The sequence below is a fragment of the Cricetulus griseus genome, assembly GCF_003668045.3.
Source record: "Cricetulus griseus strain 17A/GY chromosome 1 unlocalized genomic scaffold, alternate assembly CriGri-PICRH-1.0 chr1_0, whole genome shotgun sequence".
In the NCBI taxonomy this organism is placed as follows: domain Eukaryota; kingdom Metazoa; phylum Chordata; class Mammalia; order Rodentia; family Cricetidae; genus Cricetulus; species Cricetulus griseus.
In genome coordinates, this window is record NW_023276806.1 from 248,001,822 (window position 1) to 248,020,692 (window position 18,871).

An 18,871-nucleotide genomic window follows, 5' to 3' on the forward strand; every position below is an offset into this window, starting at 1 on the left:
CAACTGGAAGCTCTCGTTGTACTTGGGTGCCCAGCTGTTGTTTTTGGATTTGGTGGCAAACTTGCGTTTCTTGTCGCTGAGCTGAGGTCCAACAATGTTGACCTCGATGAATGGACGGAAGATGCCGGAAGTCTGCCACTTGAGGTCGTTGGCAGCCACCACTGTTGGAGGTAGTGGGGAGGTCTGGTGAGGAGCGGGAAATAGAGTCCATTCCCCAGCAAGTCTCTCTAACGGGAAGGAAGCCAGGCCAAGACCGAGGAAGACGCAGTAACGCCCGCACACGGCTGGATTCCTGGTGCAGCCGCTCCTGACTCGGGTTTATCTCAGAATTTCCCCATAAAGAGAAAAGCAATTCCCCGCCCCCTTGGCTTAAATGAGTTTGCATTTGGTTCCCCCCCCCGCCCCCAATGCGGCCACTCACCCTTCACTGTGACTTTCTGTTCCCCAGTGCCCGGATGCGTTAACAGCTCCACGTGGACAGACACTTCACCTACAGGGTCTTCCACACCCGAGCCTGGGCGGGACAGGGAAGATGTCTGATATGAACTCCGTCCTTCCCCACCCACCCAGGAGGGACCTTAGTCGCCTCCCCCACCACGTGCTGGCGGCACCAGGTCACTGAGGCCCTGAGGGCACCGGGGTGGCAGGTGCCACTGGGAAGCCAAGGGCGCTAGGTTGTGGGTTTCATTGCTTCACTGTGGGACTTGAGGCAGGTCTCTTACCTGAGCCGGTGCACCTGCCTTGTTTGCTCCGCCCCCCCCCAACCTACTTCTAGCCTGTTCTGAACGCTGCTGCCTCTTCCAGACTTTTCTCCCTCTTCCCTTCTCTGTGACTCCGTCCAATTCCCTGGAACTCATTGTAGCTCCAGGTGCTGGGACACAGACAATACATCTGGAACCTGCCCCGTGTGTCTTTGCCCCAACCTGATGCAGCTCTGCTGGCTTGCTGGGCTATTGCAGTGCGCCCTTCCCTGGTTTGGCTCTCCTCTCTCTCAGCCACATTCAACACAGTAGCCACAGTAGTTTAGCAGACATCCCTCCTCTGGTCTCAAGCCTCCTGTGGCTCTCACCTCACTCCTTATGGACGCTTGCAGGGTCCTTCCCAAGATGGCCCTTGTCCACTTCACCTCAGTCCAGTGCCCGGCCCACAGGCTCCCGGGAATGCTCCTGACTCCTGGTCTAACAGGCAAACCAGTTCCCACTGGAAAGCACTCAGCCGTGGTCAGAGGGCAACTGCCTTCCAAACAGAGGACTGCACTGACTGCCATCTGGATGGCCATGTGACCAGGCTGGGCTATAGAAACGTATAAACTGGCCGACTGAAGCCTAGATACCCCTAAGCTTAGTTTTCCCAGCCAACAGATTCACCTGCTTGTGTGGTAGCCATGCACACGGCTCTTCTCAATCACCATTAAGTGTCATGGGGACTGTGATGGTGACCCACGAGTGGTCAGCTTAAAAACTACCGCCCTGATCACCCCCTACCTGTGACTCAGAAACATGTCCACGGGGCCGTAGACCTGTGACCGCCAGCACCCCACCAAAGTGCCCCATCCCCAGGCAGCTCCCCACTCCTGGGGCACCCCATGCACGGGCATGGCAAGGAGGAGAATGTGGGGGGCAAGGGGGTTGGGCCAGTCAAAGGTCCATCAGGTTACCTGTGCTGGATGGGAAGTGATGAGGGTCAGGGAGGGGGTCAGGGGACTCCGCGGCCCCTAAGGGGGCCACACGGCCCCAGCACTGCCCAGCCCAGGCGGCCACCCATGTCATCTCAGATACCTTCCCAGTCACATGCTCAGCCCCTCCCCCCAGGCCGATGCTCCAGCAAGCTCAATCCGGGCCTGAAGTGGGGTGCTGGGGTGTATGTGAGCGGCCAGGCCATGGCCCAGGCTAGTAAGAAGGGGAGGGGCAGTGCGGCCCCTACCCAGGTTTTGCTGGCTCCACCAGGAAGGACGGTCACAGGTTCTACCCTCACCCCCCATGATCTGGGTTTCCTGGCAGGGGAAGGAGGCTGCCCCACCCTCAGCTGGAGGTGCATGTGTGGCCGAGGCTGGCTGGAAGCTGGAACTCGCGTCCTATGGCCTCAGCCTCCTATGCACAGGGACCACAGGCCTGAGCCATGAGGCACGCCTGGAATTGTTGATCGGTCATGACTGTCCCTGTTTTTCAGGTGACAGAACTGTCGGAGAGGAGGCTGGCTGCGGAACGGCTGACCCTGGGTCCGAGGGCAGTTCATTGTTTCGTTTTTTTTTTTTTTTTTTTTTTTTTTTTTTTTTTTTTGTGCTTTGCTGGGAATGGAAGCTATCCCTTCCAGCTTGGGGTGCCTGTGGCTTGGGAAAAGGGACGGAACTCCTTCCCCGTGTGGAGCCAGCAAGCCGCCCTTCGCGTGGGGAGGCCGGTGTCTTACTAGCCGGGCAGGGGGAGGAGGGCGCAGGCACCGGGCACCACGTGCGGGTGGCGGGCGGCGCAGGCACGTACCCATCTCAGGACAAACGTCTTCACTAAGGGTAAACCTAGTCCCCTTTCCACCATGGACTGACCAGGGTGGACGGGGAGGAGGAGAGGGGGGAGGAGTGTGCGTAGTGGGGGCAGGGGAGGCGCAGAAAGGGGACAGCAAGTGACAGGGAGAATGAGAGAAAGAAAGAGAGAGAGAGAGAGAGAGAGAGAGAGAGAGAGAGACAAGGGGGAGAGAAAGAGAGAAAGAAATGTCAGTGCAGACGGACGGACAGACAGACAGCCTCCCACTCCGGGAACACCAGGGACACCAAAAGCAGCAAGAACAGGAGGGGAAACTGAGGCTTGGGTTCCACCCGCTGTGCGGGGGTGGTGGTGGATGATGAGGACCTTCCCTGCTCCAGCACGAGGACAAAGCCACCAACCTCTGCCCAGCTGGCACTTTGGAGTAATCTGAATGGGAAGGTGTGCTAAGACCCTGGAGCCCTGCCCTGTGGCCTCAGCTGCTGCACAGGAGCTCAGAGGGACGGGGACAGAAGCAAGACAGAGAGAAGAGTGGAGAGAGATCTGAGGCCCAGCACCTCCCAGGTCCCCACCCCTCCCAGGTCCAGGTACTTCTGCCTCTAGGACCTGACAGTCATTCGCACCGAAGTAGCTCGGAGGCCCGGCCCCTAAGGAGGCCACTCTGCCTCGGATCTGAGACATCAGAGATTTTACCTAGAGCTGTCAATCATTCCTTACTCTAAAGGCATCGCAGAAGTCCCGCCCCAGAGCGACAACCAGGTTCCAGGACGTTAGAGGTCCCGCCCCTCGAGGACAGTCACTTGGTTGTCCTAAAGTTGTCTATCAATTCCTGGACCCTGCTGTCTGTGCGGTCCTTCCCCAGATGCCAATCACCCCTTGTTTCTTTGACTTGAAAGCCCCGACTTTGGCGCTTTGAGGTCAGATGCCCCGCCTCCACTGTGATCAATCACCCACGGTCTGGCCCGCATCTGGGCCAGGCGACTCCTGCTGGCCCAGGAGGGGAGTGCGAGGTGCCCTTACCCTGCGCAGACTGTGTCTGCACGAAGGTTTTGATGAGCAGGTCGGTGGCCTGCGTGTAGAGCGACAGGGCGTATCGCAGGGACTGGAGGTCCGGGCTCTTCTCTAGGAAGGTCTTCTTGAGGCCCACGCCACCCGCGTGGAAGTATTGCTAAGGATGAACAGGATGAGGCTGCTGATGGCTCCCAGCGCCTCCGCTGACACCCACTTCGCTCACCATCCGGGTCTTTGCCAGGTCATGGCTTCCCCAGGGCCTTTGCATTTACGGCCCTCTCCGGCGGAAAGTGGCTCCCTGCCCACTGCCGGCTTACTTTTCCTTGTGAACCCATGCATTCTCCCAGAGCCCGCTTCCTCGCGCCCTCTCTTAAAGCCCTCTGTGGCCCCTCTCTCACCTTGATGGTATCCAGGGCCAGTTCCACCACAGCGCACTGCTTTGGGGTCAAGCTCTTAGCTTCTTCACGTACCATGTGATCCTGCGTGGGTGGCAGGGGGAGGTCAGGTGGGCAAAGCTGACCCCAGCTTTCAGACCCTGAGTGTTGACCTTCCATGCTGGGGATCAAATGATCTGTACCCTTGATCAAGCTGAACCTGACCTCCTCTTTCCAACACACTCCAGGGCATTTAAGGGGTATCCAGGTCCAAGAGCAGGGATTTTGTGTCTTGGTCTGTCCCTGGCCTTCCCCGTGACCCTCAGTTTCTCACCTTAAGTTTGGACAGCTGGCCCAGCTCCTTGGCGGCATTGAAGATCATTTGTGTTCCCTGTGGGAAACAGCAAGACAGCTGGGATGACGTTATGAATTTTCTAAATGGTCCCCCCCCCCCAGGTCTTGGTTCCTGTCCGAAGGTTCCTGGTGACCGATGGGCAGAGGGGTCAGGAGCCTCCCAGTGATATCATGTGGCCACCTTGTCCCTGGAGAAGCTGGGTTCCATGGGAACACTGTCCACCCTCTCACACACACCATGGCCCCACAGTTGGAAGACATAAGAGAAATAGGCATGTGTGTGAAGGCACCCTGGGGGGATTTCCTCCACTTGGGAGAATTCCATTCCAAGCATCAGGAAGACCCCTCACACACCAGCATCTGCATACCCCCCCCAGATACCCACCAGATGGTAACTGTGGCTGTAATGCCAACAAGTCAGGCAGGCCTAGGTGAAAATCCCAGCTGTGCAGCCTCAGACAGGTGACTTAACCCCTCTGAGACTTGTTTCCCTCCATGGCCATCCAGTGGCCTTGAAGGGACATGATGTGTCTTTGGTGACTGTTTGCTGTCTTATACTTATCATAGGCAATGCCTGACAGACTAGGTCCCAGCCTAAGAGTCTGCTGAGCGAGAAGGCCCCAGGCAGGTGCCTTGCCCTCTCTGGGCCTGGTCTGTCCCTGGCTAATTAGCAATTGTCGAAAGGAGGGCTGCCCCAGGGTGTTCTGGTTGGGCTGTTTAAGGCCCACCAGACCTTTGGAGATCACTAAGGTTTTCTGCTACCTCAAGCTGTGCTATTTTGTGTGCTATTCTGTCCTTTGGGGATGGAAGCCTGGACCTCACACACATCAGGACAGAAACCAGCATCTGGGCCTTCGAGTTCATCATGAGCCCTTCCACTGTGACACACACACCCCCAGCCCCATACTCTCAGGATCCCCTGAGGTTGTGAGCTGGAGTTACCAGAGCCCAGCTGTCTGGGCCTCAGTTTCCCCTGTTGCACCCACCTGTGCTCCGCTGCAAAGCAGGGGCCCTCTTCATCCTCCGTGCCGCCCATTGCCCTTCCCTACCCACCCACAAGCAAGCCAGACAGACAGAGGAAGAAGAAATAACAGACAGGGCCACAGGACGCCCCGACGTCACGGACCACAGAGTGGAAGGGGCAGGGAGGGAGAGGGATGGAGTGGGAGCCAGACAGACAGTGAGAGGCCGGGCTTACGTCTGAGTGGCTTGGCAGTTTCACCCTGCCCTGTGGAGAGAACCAGGTGGAGGTCAGAGTTCTGGTGGCTGCTGGGAAGATACTCAGTGGGACTTCCCTACTCCCTAGAGTCACATCAGGAGCTCCCTCCCAGTTACTGAAGCAGATACTAGCTCTTCCCCAACTAAGACACTTGCCCTTGTCTCTGAGTGTCCTTAACCACAGCACACAGGGGGCCCTAGAAGGCTGCAACCCCGGCCACAGGTGCTTGTGGAACTTGATGAGAAAGCAAGGAGAGAGAGGGCTCCAGGTCTCTGCACAAACCCTGCATGCACCAAGCCTTCACTGGGGAGGCCTGACCACAGAAAAGTCCCGATAAACCCGTCAAGCTCCAAACTCCTTCCATGTGGACACACACACACATACACACACACACACATACACACTCACATATGTGCACACACAGAGACACACATGCTCACACACAGACACACATGCTCACACACAGACACACATGCTCACACACACAGACACATGCTCACATGCACATACATGTTCACACAGACATGGTCACACACACAAACACACAGTCAAGCACATGCATGCACACACACACACACACAAACTCACACACACTCACACAGGCACACATGCTTACACACACATAGTCAAGCACTTGCACACACACAGATACAAGCTCATACTCATAGACACACTCACACACTCACAGGCACACATGCTCATGGGCGCGCGCGCGCGCACACACACACACAGTCAAGCACATGGATGCACACACAGAGACACACACAGGCTCACATACACACACTCACACTGACACACGTGCTTACACACACACACATAGTCAAGCACATGGATGCACACACAGAGACACACACAGGCTCACATACACACACTCACACTGACACACATGCTTACACACACACACATAGTCAAGCACTTGCACACACACAGGCACAATGCTCACACACAAACATAGCTGAACACTTGCATGCACACACAGAGACATGCACAGGCTCTCACACACATACACACACTCTAGACCTGCAGACAGCTTCAGCAGATACTCAAAATCATCAAAAGTTATCAAATCTCACAACGTCCCTGGAAAGCTGCCTGGGGAATGGGAATGCCCTATGAGTCAGTCACAACACAACACCCATTTAGTGTACAGAGAGGCCTAAGGCACCCAGTATGAGCACACAATGAAGCCACCATCTCCTTACAATAAGCATCCATTAAAGCAACAAAAACCCAGGACTCAAGCAGGGCCATAGACATCAGCTGAGCCTGGGGTGGTGCACACTCCCCCTGAAACTCTAGAGAATGACCCCAGCCCTGGCTTCTAGTTCCTAGGGACAAGATCAAGAGCCACCTCCCACTGTGACCTCGGCCAACCTTTGCATGAACAGGAGCTTGAACACCCGGCGCCCAGACCCCGGCAAGTCAAGGCCCTCATTACCTTCTCTAGGCCCTTGCCATGTTTTCTCAAGAGGGTGCCCTGCAGAGACAATGTCACAGCGAGGTCAGGACTCAGGCACATCACACTCGCCCATGTGGGGACAGGGGCTGCACTGGCTAGGGATTGGGGAAGGTTGGGGACTATGGGGCTCACTCCTAAGAGAGGGGGAGGAAGGAGAAGAGAAGCTATAAGGTATAGATCCAGAGGGAGGAGGAAGTGAGGGGGGAGGGGAGAAGTGAAAAAGGAGGGGAAGAGGAAGCCAGAAGACAAGGAGGAGGGCGGGTGGGGAAGAGAGAGGATGGTGGGGGAATAGGAAGCATGGAAGAGGAGGGAGAGAAGGAGGGGAAGGGGGGAGAGAGATGAAGGAAGGGGACAGGGGAGAAAGAGAAAGAAGAGAAAAGAGCCAGGGCAAGAGAGAGCCCAAGGTAAAAGCCACCGTTAAAATATAAGCCATTTACATTTGGTGTACAAAGGAACCCGCTGGACCCCAGGTTAACAGAAGCACGCCACTCCACACTCGACAGATCTGAACCTGAGCCCATCTCTGGCACCTGCTTGTGGCCTGAGCCAGGTGGTTTCTCTCCAGCCTTGGCTTTCCTCGTCAGACTGATTGGATTGAGACCTCCTCCTTCGGTAGGGCTGTCACAAAAGTGAGCTGTGACAGACACTGACCTGCCACAAGCTGTCAGTATCATGTGTTCCTTTACAGCCTGCCTACAGCTTCAATCTGGGCACCAGGCATGATGCCACAATGTGGCTACAGAGACACAGGCCGTACCCACTGGGAAGGTGAGTTTGAGACAAAATAAAATGTCATGGTGGCCTCATCTGAAGTGTGTGTGTGTGTGTGTGTGTGTGTGTGTGTGTGTGTGTGTGTGATTTACTGAGGGTCTGCAGGTCACTGGGTGAGCATTTGGATACCTTGATGGCTCCCCTTTCACTCTGACAACTCAGAATCCTGGTATGAAACTCCACTTCACAAGCCAGGAAACTGATTTTCCCGGGTGGTAGTCTGGGCAAAGTGCTGACTCCCAGACTGCCTGACAGCATGGTCACATCTCAGAGCTGGGTCTGCAGGTGCATTGGTGTGTCAGGGGGCACTAGGGGAGCCGTGGGGGCCCACTGAGGGGACAGCACAGTGGAGACCTGCACACAGCAGGGAAGACCCCACCCCTGCCTCTGTCTACTCCTGAGACAGGGTGGCTTCCATCCAAGGGACAAGGACACAGTTGGACATGACAGAGTAAGCTGACAGTGTGGATATAGGCTCTTCTTCGGAGTCTGGGAGGGGCGTGGCCTCAGGCCCCACCCCTCTCAATGCCCCACCCACCAGCACACAGATACAAAATCAGGGTGAGGGGAGGAGTGGGCACTGGGAGGAGGGGGCAGCCCCAGTCCAGACACACAGCGAAAGAACGACGACGACGATGGACAGACAGACGGACAAATGGGTCTCTACTTACAATCATCTGCCAGCCGGAATGGGGGCAGGGTGGGGAGAGGGGAATAAGTCACTGTGAGTGGCCCTGGGAGGGCCCAGTGTGACCGAGAGGACACTGAGGCACTGACACCCCACCCCCAGCCCTGGCCCTTCCCTGAGGGTCCTCAGCTCCCAGCCACAGGCACCTGGCTGAGGCCACTCCACCCTCCTCTACCTGTGAGCCCACCTAGGGGTATCCTGCAGCCAGCCCTAGGCCCTCAGTCTTGTCCTCACCCCTGGAAGACATGCCCAGCTCCCCACCTCACATGTCCCCAAACTCTCTGATCAGAAATCAGGGAGACACCAGGCTTATGATTGTTACAGACGCTGATGGACCCTGACCTTCCAATTGTCCCCAGTGACTGTGTGCACCCCTGGACACTCCTGAGTGACTGCCCTGAGCCCCGGTGTCATTGTCCTGGCCCCCTATCTTGGAGGCACCACCTTCCCTGGGCTTCCCACAAGTCTCACCGTTTGGTCTGTGAGTGGCGGCAGGACGATCGTCTTCTCCATGGTATTCATCACTAGCTTCCACAGTTCCTTCAACACACGCTTCAGAACCGTCTTCTCACAGATTTTGGCAAACAGGGTGAGGCTAGGGGTAAGGCTGAGGTCACTGAGAGGAACCACCCAGGCCCCTTCCCTCCACACACAGGCGTGGCCTGGCAGGGTGACCACACATGATGTGTACAAGGAAAGCAGACAGAAGGGATTTGGGGGAAAACCTGGGCTTCATGGTGAAGGGGAAGGCTATGAAGTGCTCAAGGTAGACACACAGGGATGTTTAAATATGGAAGAACACTGTGGGCAATCAAGTTCTCTTCCCCTGGGAGGCTGGAGACCAGAGGACACAGGGGCTGAGGTCATGGCCAAGGACAGAGACAGCATGGGCAAGAGGGCAAATGAAGAGTGACAGCTAGACAGTTCATGACATGACTTAAGTAGGTTGTAGGAAGGGGACAATCTGCCAGCATACATTTCCCAGAGGACCCTTCACCTACCAAACACAGCCCCAAATTCACTACTGTTTTTCATAACCCATCCGAATGTCAATGCACCATGCACCGACCCACCCATCCATCCATCCACCCATCCATCCATCCATCCATCCACCCACCCACCCACCATCCATCCACCCATCCATCCACCCACCCATCCACCCACCCATCCATCCATCCATCCACCCACCCATCCATCCATCCACCCATCCACCCATCCATCTATCCATCCATGCATCCACCCATCTATCCATCCATCCATCCACCCATCCATCCATCCACCCACCCATCCACCCATCTGCTAAAAGCCATTATCATTTATTACAGCAGATGGGAATTAATATTCTAGGTGTCGACCCACCAGAAATAACTACTGATGGAGGAAATGCATATTTGCAAAGCTTGCAAGAAATGCAGACTCCATAATATCTTTTGCTTCTGTCTGTAATTTAACATATACTAAATTGCATTCTTTCCCTAGTGGCTGTGGGAAATTCCCCACAGCCTATATCTAATGTGTGTATCTCATGAATACAATCCCAATCTACTGGGCATTTTTATCTGAGGACTGTCAAGGAGGTGGCTCTTCCGTAGTTGTAATGTCCAATCAATATTAGTAATTTAGCCTATAGAGTTTTAATGAATAAAATAAATACAAAAAGATGCTACCCAAGTCAGGGGTTGTAAGTTTCCATTAAGAGCTGTCTTGGGGGCTGGAGAGATGGCTCAGAGGTTAAGAGCACCGACTGTTCTTCCAGAGGTCCTGAGTTCAATTCCCAGCAACCACATGGTGGCTCACAACCATCCGTTATGAGATCTGGTGCCCTCTTCTGGTGTGCAGATATACATGGAAGCAGAATGTTGTATATATACATAATAAATAATAAAATCTTTAAAAAAAAGAGCTGTCTTGGAGCACAGCTTAAGAAAACAGCTGTATTTCCCCAGCTGCCAAGATAGATGTATACTATTAACTGATGTAAAACTTCAAAATAACTTTAGATTAGACCAATTGCCTTGCTAATGGGTTTTAAGATAAATATTTCACAGAAAAATACAATCTTATTAACAAGGATATGTAGCCAGCTGTCTGATTTGTTGAGTCAAGGTAAATAGTACAAAGCGACTTAATTGTGGTGCCAGAGGACAGTGGTTAACTCTGTACAAATCCTTGCCTCAGTTTTATGACCTTTGTTCAGACACCAGGGGGAAAAGATTCTCTAAATAGCCAGGGCTACAAAATACAAACTAGAAACTGGGCAGTGGTGGCACATGCCTTTAGTCCCAGCACTTGGGGGGCAGGGGCAGGCAGATCTCAGTGAGTTCGAGGCCAGCCTGGTCTACAAATCAAGTTCCAGGACAGCCAGGACTGTTACACAGAGAAACCCTGTCTCAAAAAAACAAAATATAAACTAACTCCATAGCCCTGAAAAAGAGTTACAAGTCTCCATTCTTATGGTCAAAGATTACATGCAGGACAGAAAAATATATTTTAAACTTTAAGACGTTTTTCTTGTCACTGTGCCTTGGAGGGTGCTGAGTAAGCTCACCCCCGCCCCGGGCCTTCAGCTCATGCTGCAAGGGACCTCTCAGCTCAACTCAGCCAAGCACTGCGCTCCCTGTGATGACACATTGCTGCTTGTAAACAGTCTCCAGTCCAGGAAAGCCTGGCTTTTAGAACTGCTAACCACAAAATGTTTTAAATGTTTATATACTTAGAAGTGTAGGATAAAACACACAATTTCCTTATTCCTTTCTGTCTCCTTAGTAGTTTAGTTTTATAAGACGACCTCTAGGGGGCTGGAGAGATGGCTCAGAGGTTAAGAGCACTGGCTGCTCTTCCAGAGGTCTTGAGTTCAATTCCCAGCACACAACCATCCATAATGAGATCAGCTGCCCTCTTCTGGCCTGCAGTGATACATGCAGACAGAATATTGTATACATAATAAATAAATAAATAAATAAATATTAAAAAAGACTCCCACTGTAGATATGATAACAAAAAGACTTCTCTTTTTGCAGCTGTGGGTTGCAGTCCACTAATTAGGGAGCTAACTAAAAGAAGTGTTCCTTCCTTGTTATTATGACAATTTTATCTGTACTTATTTACAACTGTTTCTTATTATTTTCTCAAGAAATGGTATATGACCTTCAGATGTAATGCCTGAAAGATTTTGAGTGTGTTATAAGCTGTGAAGAACAAAGACAGCTGGCTGACTTCAATGTGAGAGACTAAAGAATGATACCATTGGGAAAGCACAAGCATGTTCCCTCTACCCAACCTTCAGTCAGAAAAGTCTCAGCTTCACAACACTGTGGAGTTTTTTTCTGAGCTCTGTCAGTATCCCAGAAGCTGGTTCTTTGGGCTTCAGTGTCTGTTTATCTATCTATCTATCTATCTATCTATCTATCTATCTATCTATCCACCCACCTATCCATCCACCACTCATCCACCCATCCACCACTCACCCATCCCTCTATCCACACAGTCACCTGCCCCCCCAGTCATGCAATCACCCACCATATTTTCAAGCATCTGTGCCCTGTCCATCCTTGTATTTGTGGCACATCCTCATCTCATCCCTCTTGTGCCATCCTCCAGCCACAGAACAGCAACAGGCCCATCCGTTCCTACTGAGGAGCGGAGCGCACGTGCCTGCCCTCCCCCCCCCCCCCGCTCTCCTTCCTCTCTCCGCCCTTACTTGCTGTCCAGCAGGTCCATGATGGGCTGCAGCACGTTGTCGGCATCCTGAGCCACACTGCTGCAGGCACTGGCGGGCACGTTGCCCGTGCCCTTCACCTGGCTCAGGATGTCACCCATCTGTTTGACACACTCTTCGATATGCGGCTGGAAGCTGTGGGCACAGTGGAGAGGTACTCAACGCAGGCTCTGTGCCCCAGAGGGTGGCCTCAAGAATCTATAGCCTGGGTTTCTGTCCTCAGCAGCAGGAGGCAGTACACCCAAGTGATGGCGCACAGTAACACTTAAACCATCCCCCCGAGACTCCATATGTGGGCATTTCAGTGCCGGAGTTCGTTCACAGTCCTGGTGGCTTCATCGCTGCTACTCCACTAAGGCTGGATTGGTAAGGGACTCACCAGAGCCACATAGCCAGGCCTTGGGAAAACCACATCTGAGCTCCCAGTTCACCTGACTGAGCCTCAAGTGTCCCTGGTGTGAGTTGAGCACAAATGCCCAAGTCTTGAGGTCATCCCTGCTCATGTGTCCCTGCCCGGAGATGCCCCCCACCTGGTGGCGAACACGTGGCTGAGCTCATCCAGGACGCTGTTGAGTTTCACCTGCAGTTCCTTCAGGGTGCCGCTGGCCTCGGCGTCCAGCTGAGGGGAGCGAGACCCTTAACACACCCCTGAATTCTCACGTCCCTGGGAAGGTATCTGAGGGGCTGGGGAAGAAACTGAGGCACAGGCAGCCAAGTCTCCCTGGTACGTCTGCAATTGACACCCAAGCCTGCCGCCCACAATATCAGGGACTCATGTCAATGGGGTGAGCCCCCCGCCCGCCCGGCCCATCACTCACCTCCTTCCCACCCATCGCCTCAAACATCTTCTCCAGTTGCACACGCAGCTGCTGTGTGTTGTTCATGAGGATACAGGGCTGAGGGAAGCGAGAGTCAGGATGGTGACTCCCCACCACCTCCTGGGGGTCAGGACACTGGGGTCCCCTAGAGGATGGCAGGCAATAGCCCTGGACATGCATGAACTGGGGCATCTTTGGGGCCAGATGGGGAAGGCCTGAAGGAATATCAGCCTGGGACACATGCTGGGCCAGGTGGGTCCCACCTCAGGGTCCTCCTGCCTCTCTGCTGGCACTGCTGATGCTACACCCTTAAAGGCTGGGAACAATCAGTGACACTTGGAGAGGCATGCCCTTCCCATCATGTGACACACAGGACTCCCCCAGACACTCGTGACCCAGTCCTCAACACAGCTACACAAAACAGATAGTTGGGTACAGAGGTACTCAGAAGGTGAGACAGGAAGATCAGGTATTCAAGGCTAGCCTGGGCTACATTGCCAGTTTGAAGCTACCTGGACTACACTGCTGGCTGGAGTTGATCCTGTGGTGCATAGCAAGTTGAAGGCCAGTTTGGGCTACACAGTGAATTGAAAGCCACCTTGGCCTACATAGCAACATTGAGGCTAACCTGGGCTACGTGAGAAGCTCAAATCCAGCCTGGACTCCATTTTGAGAGCTTGTCTTAAAAACCCAACCAAGCAAATAACTAATCACCACCATCACCAAAACCCACAGGATCAGACCCAGACAGACTGTGCAGGTCAACACAATCACACATAATCACATGTGTCCCGGAAAATACGTGTCCCCTCAGCAGAATTTGGTGCCCTAAACCTCATATCCTAGCCTGGGGTAGGAAGGGACCCTGGACCCTGAGGGAAACCAAATGGGGCAAGGAGGGCTGGGATGGCGAGGGCAGGGTGGGGTGGGCGAGGGCAGGGTGGGGCGGTGTCCCCGGTCACCACTTTCTCTTTCTCCTTGGAGCAGTAGGAGGCGAAGCCCTTGGAGACGATGTCGGCATACTGCAGAAGGACGTTGCTGATGGTCTGAGAACACAGACACGGGTGAGAGGGGCTGAGGTCTCAGGGGCCAACCTCATCCACTGTAGACATTTTGGTGATTTGCGCTGCAGTGTGCGGTGGACATCAGGCTGGAGGGTTGCCCATCCCAGATGACCACCAGGACACAGAGGAGAGCCTCTCCCCCTTGAAAGGAGTGTTTGATCTACCGTAACTCTTGTTTTGTTTTGCTTTTGCTTTTTGAGACAAAGTCTTGCTGTGTGGCCTTGAACTCCTGATCTTCCTGCCCTGGTCTAGACAAGATACAAGCCCACCATCTCCCATGCACCCTGCTCTACTTTGAAGGAAACAGCTGCAGTATTCACCTGACCCTCGTGGAATCCAGAAGCCAGCCTTTAATTTCCAGCTAAACCATCAAAGTCACCCAGAGCCAGCTCTGTTTATGTGAACCCTGACATTGGAGATCCTCAGGATCCTCATTGGAGAACCCTGCCTGCAGCACCAAGCCCAACCCCGTTAGCGGACACTCACTTCCTCAACTTTCTGATTTCCTTGGAGTTGATAATTGCCTCTTTTTTTTTTCTTATTTTTGCTTTTTTTTTTATTTAACTTTTCTTTGTGTGGTGCTGGGGATTAGACCTCTAGCCCTCAAACACACTAGACAAGTTCTCCACTGAGCTACACATCCAGCCTCTCAACTCCCACTCCCCAACATAGATTTGTGTGTGGTTTCTCTGTGTAACAGCCCTGGCTGTCCTGGAACTGGCTCTGTAGACCAGGCTGGCCTTGAACTCGGAGATCCCCACATGGCTCTGCCTCTGAGTGCTGGGATTAAAGGCGTGCGCCACCGTGCCCAGCTAGATTTTCTTAATTAATTTAATTAAGCTAGATTTAATTAATTTGTGTGTGTGTATGTGTGTGTGTGTGTGTGTGTGTGTGTGTGTGTGTGAGAGAGAGAGAGAGAGAGAGAGAGAGAGAGAGAGAGAGAGAGAGAGCATGTGTGTGACCATGTGTGCCTGTGTGCGATCATGTGTGCATACATGCATGCCTTGTAGATGCAGTCCTCCTTCTACCCTGGGGATCCCAGGGATGGGACTCGGGTCCTCAGGCTTGGTGACAGGCCCTCCACCCCCTAAGGCATCTCACTATCCCTCCTCAATTTTTTGTTTTTCTAGAGTTAGCAGTTTACTATCTTTTTGTTTGCCTACTTTTACCTTTTTGACTTTTCTGTTTGCGTCTCTGGGATGGATTACTCACTTGCACACACTCTAGCTTCCCTGCCAGACTGGCCCCGCCCCTCTGCTCACCTCCACTCCAGCCCCAGCCCCAGCCCCAGCCCCAGCTCTACCGGTAACCCCTCCCGATCCCACCGCACCTTGGCAAAACGTCGCATGTAGTGGCCCACGATCTGGGGGTCAGGACACTCCAGCTTTTTGATGATCTCGAAGCTCTGGTTGAGCTGGGAGAAGACGTCCACCACGGAACAGGAGAACAGGGCGTGCTCTGAAGTCTGCTGGAACTGCAGGGGGAGGACAACCACAGGCTGGACGCCACACCAGCCCTGGGGTGGCCCGGGCCGCAGGGCGGTGGAGGCCTGGGGCTGCAGGATGACCCCGCATCCTACAGCTGCTGAATGCATGGAGGACAGTGGGCGCCACCGACCTCTGACCGCTCAGTACTGCCTCACCCCATCCTTCTTGTCGCGCTCCAGTGCGCCGTGCAGGAAGTCCCGGGACACCTCCTCATTCTCATCCAACCACTGGATGACGAAAGGCTCAAACCACCTGGAAGGGAGGGCACATCAGCTGGGACACTCTCAGGGACACGGTGTGCCAGCCCCCCCCCCCCCCGCGGTCCTGCTTCTAGTCTGCTGCTAGGGTGCAGGCTCTAATCCGGCTCTAAGGAAGTGTCGACCTTGGGTCTGTCCCCGGCATCCACCCTGTACTGGGTTTCAGTCACTTCAGTGTGGGTAGCTTCTTTAATACATTTATTGAGGAGGCTGGAGAGATGGCTCAGAGGTTAAGAGCAGCGCCTATAGGTCCTGAGTTCAATTCCCAGAAACCACATGGTGGTGCCCTCTTCTGGTGTGCAGATAGATATACATGGAAGCAGAATGTTGTATACATAATAAATAAAAAAAAATACACTTGTTGAAATAGAGGATTGATGCAGTCCAGGCTAGCCTTAAACTCACTGTGTACTTGACAAAGAGGGAGGAGGAAGAGGAGGGGGAGGAGGAGGGGGAGGGGAAAGGGAGGAAAGAAGAGGGAGGAGAGAGGAAGGAGGAGGGAGCGTTCAGTCTTTGCAAATAGAAATATTTCAGTCCTGGCTAGTTTCAACATGGTGGCTCCCTTCTCCCCCTAACCCTGAGGCATGGAACACAGCTGCTTCTTCAGTACCAATGGGGCATCAGGTTCATTGTCCTGAGCATCAGGGAGTTGGGGCCCTGGAATCCCCCGTGGGAACTTACGCTGGGTACTCGGGCACTCGGGCCTTGAAGGCGGGCAGCTCAGCCACATACTCATTGTACAGCCACTTGACCTTGAAGTGCAGGTTCATGTAGTCAGCGCTCTTGCACAGACGATGCTTGTCATGCTCTGCCAGGAGGGACAGAGACGCCGTCAGGCAAGGGGGTCTCCACGGCTCCGGCCGCCCAGCCTGGGCTGAGAGACTCACCCTCCATGGCATACTTCATGTCTTGAGCAAACAGGCTCCACATCACCTCAGCGCTGATCTTCCCCACGTTCAGCTCCTGAGGAAACCTGGGAAGGGCCATGGAAACTTGGGGTATGACAGGGTGGGGATGCTCCCACCTTCCTGCTGCAGGTTAGAGGGTCTGAAGGCCAGGCTCATCCCTCAGGCCCCACCCACCAGGGCAGCTGCCTGCCTCTTACTCACACTCATCAACTACCTATTGTATCTGTCCACTTGACAGTCCTCACACCTACCCACTCACCTATTCACATGCTCACCCGTCCACACGCTCACCTGCCCACACGCTCACCCATGCACACGCTCACCCGTCCACACGCTCACCCATGCACACACTCACCTATCCACTCACTCACCTACCCACACGCTCACCTATGCACACGCTCACCCGTCCACACGCTCAGCCATCCACACGCTCACCCATGCACACGCTCACCCATCCACACGCTCACCCGTCCACACGCTCACCCATCCACACACTCACCCATGCACACACTCACCCATCCACACGCTCAGCCATCCACACGCTCACCGGTCCACACGCTCACCCGTCCACACGCTCACCCATGCACACGCTCACCCATCCACACGCTCACCCATCCACACGCTCACCCGTCCACACGCTCACCCGTCCACACGCTCACCCGTCCACACGCTCAGCCATCCACTCACTCACCTACCCACACGCTCACCTATGCACACGCTCACCCGTCCACACGCTCAGCCATCCACACGCTCACCCATGCACACGCTCACCCATCCACACGCTCACCCGTCCACACACTCACCCATCCACACACTCACCCGTCCACACACTCACCCATCCACACGCTCACCCATCCACACGCTCAACCCGTCCACACGCTCACCCGTCCACACGCTCACCCGTCCACACGCTCACCCGTCCACACGCTCACCCGTCCACACGCTCACCCATGCACACGCTCACCCATCCACACGCTCACCCATCCACACGCTCACCCGTCCACACGCTCACCCGTCCACACGCTCACCCGTCCACACGCTCAGCCATCCACTCACTCACCTACCCACACGCTCACCTATGCACACGCTCACCCGTCCACACGCTCAGCCATCCACACGCTCACCCATGCACACGCTCACCCATCCACACGCTCACCCGTCCACACACTCACCCATCCACACACTCACCCGTCCACACACTCACCCATCCACACGCTCACCCATCCACACGCTCAACCCGTCCACACGCTCACCCGTCCACACGCTCACCCGTCCACACGCTCACCCGTCCACACGCTCACCCGTCCACACGCTCACCCATGCACACACTCACCTATCCACTCACTCACCTATCCACTCACTCACCTACCCACATGCTCACCCGTCCACACGCTCACCCGTCCACACACTCACCTACCCACATACCCACTCACCACCCGATCCCATTGCTCACTTTGGAAGAACAGATTCGATGGCTCCGTTAGCTATTTCATAAGTATTCACAGAGGCCATGCCATAACAAGTTGTGCCCAAGTCCCACACATTTGCATGGTGTACAGCCCTGCCCAGTGTGGTGTTGTATTTTGTATAAAACTCTGTGTGATTTCTTTGTTGTTTCCTGGTCCCTCCATGTTGCCAAGGCTACCCTGAAACTCAAACTCAATGGATCCTCCTGCTACTCTTGAGTAGCTGGGACCTCAGATGTTCACCTGGAGTGTAGTTACAACAGTCTATATTAAAGTTTAATTCTAGGCCTGTGGGATGGCTCTGTGGATAAGGGGCTTGCCACTAAGCATGAAACCTGGGTTCAATCCCCAGAAATCTTATGGTAGAGGGAGAGAATCAATTCCTACAATTGTCCTGTGACTGACACACATCCACTCATGATGGCTTGCAACCATCTCTAGTTCCAGGAGATCAAATGCCGTTTACTGGCCTCCACAGGTACCATGCACAAACATGGTTCATAGACACACAAACACGTATTTTTAAAAATAAAGTAAAATTTAGGAAAAATCTTCTTTGATTTTTTGAGACAGGGTTTCATTGTATAATTGTCTTGGCTGTCCTGGAACTAGTTCTATAGACCAGGCTGGCCTAAAACTCACAGAGATCCCCCTGCCTCTGCCTCCCAAGTGGATTAAAGGCGTGCACTAGAACTGCCCAAGATAAAATTTTAATTAAAAAAAGTTTTTAAGTTCACACCACAGTTGTAAACACAAATCCAATTAAGCTCATGTAACCAGGCTCTAAATTCCATAGGTGG

General features: G+C 53.9%; 1 protein-coding gene across 1 annotated transcript in view; it reads right to left on the minus strand.

Moving 5' to 3' along the window:
- Unc13a (unc-13 homolog A) overlaps positions 1 to 18,871 on the minus strand; it is a 49,816-nt gene that overhangs the window by 3,958 nt on the left and 26,987 nt on the right. The window contains exons 25-40 of the mRNA XM_035451458.1: positions 16,585 to 16,670; positions 16,379 to 16,505; positions 15,596 to 15,692; positions 15,284 to 15,427; positions 13,852 to 13,935; positions 12,890 to 12,967; positions 12,602 to 12,690; positions 12,054 to 12,206; positions 8,825 to 8,948; positions 6,874 to 6,912; positions 5,415 to 5,444; positions 4,197 to 4,253; positions 3,887 to 3,967; positions 3,498 to 3,645; positions 422 to 514; positions 5 to 161 (exon numbers count right to left, since the gene is read on the minus strand). Of these exons, the coding sequence (XP_035307349.1) occupies positions 5 to 161; positions 422 to 514; positions 3,498 to 3,645; positions 3,887 to 3,967; positions 4,197 to 4,253; positions 5,415 to 5,444; positions 6,874 to 6,912; positions 8,825 to 8,948; positions 12,054 to 12,206; positions 12,602 to 12,690; positions 12,890 to 12,967; positions 13,852 to 13,935; positions 15,284 to 15,427; positions 15,596 to 15,692; positions 16,379 to 16,505; positions 16,585 to 16,670 (1,587 nt within the window). The remainder of the gene's footprint in view (positions 1 to 4; positions 162 to 421; positions 515 to 3,497; positions 3,646 to 3,886; positions 3,968 to 4,196; positions 4,254 to 5,414; positions 5,445 to 6,873; positions 6,913 to 8,824; positions 8,949 to 12,053; positions 12,207 to 12,601; positions 12,691 to 12,889; positions 12,968 to 13,851; positions 13,936 to 15,283; positions 15,428 to 15,595; positions 15,693 to 16,378; positions 16,506 to 16,584; positions 16,671 to 18,871) is intronic.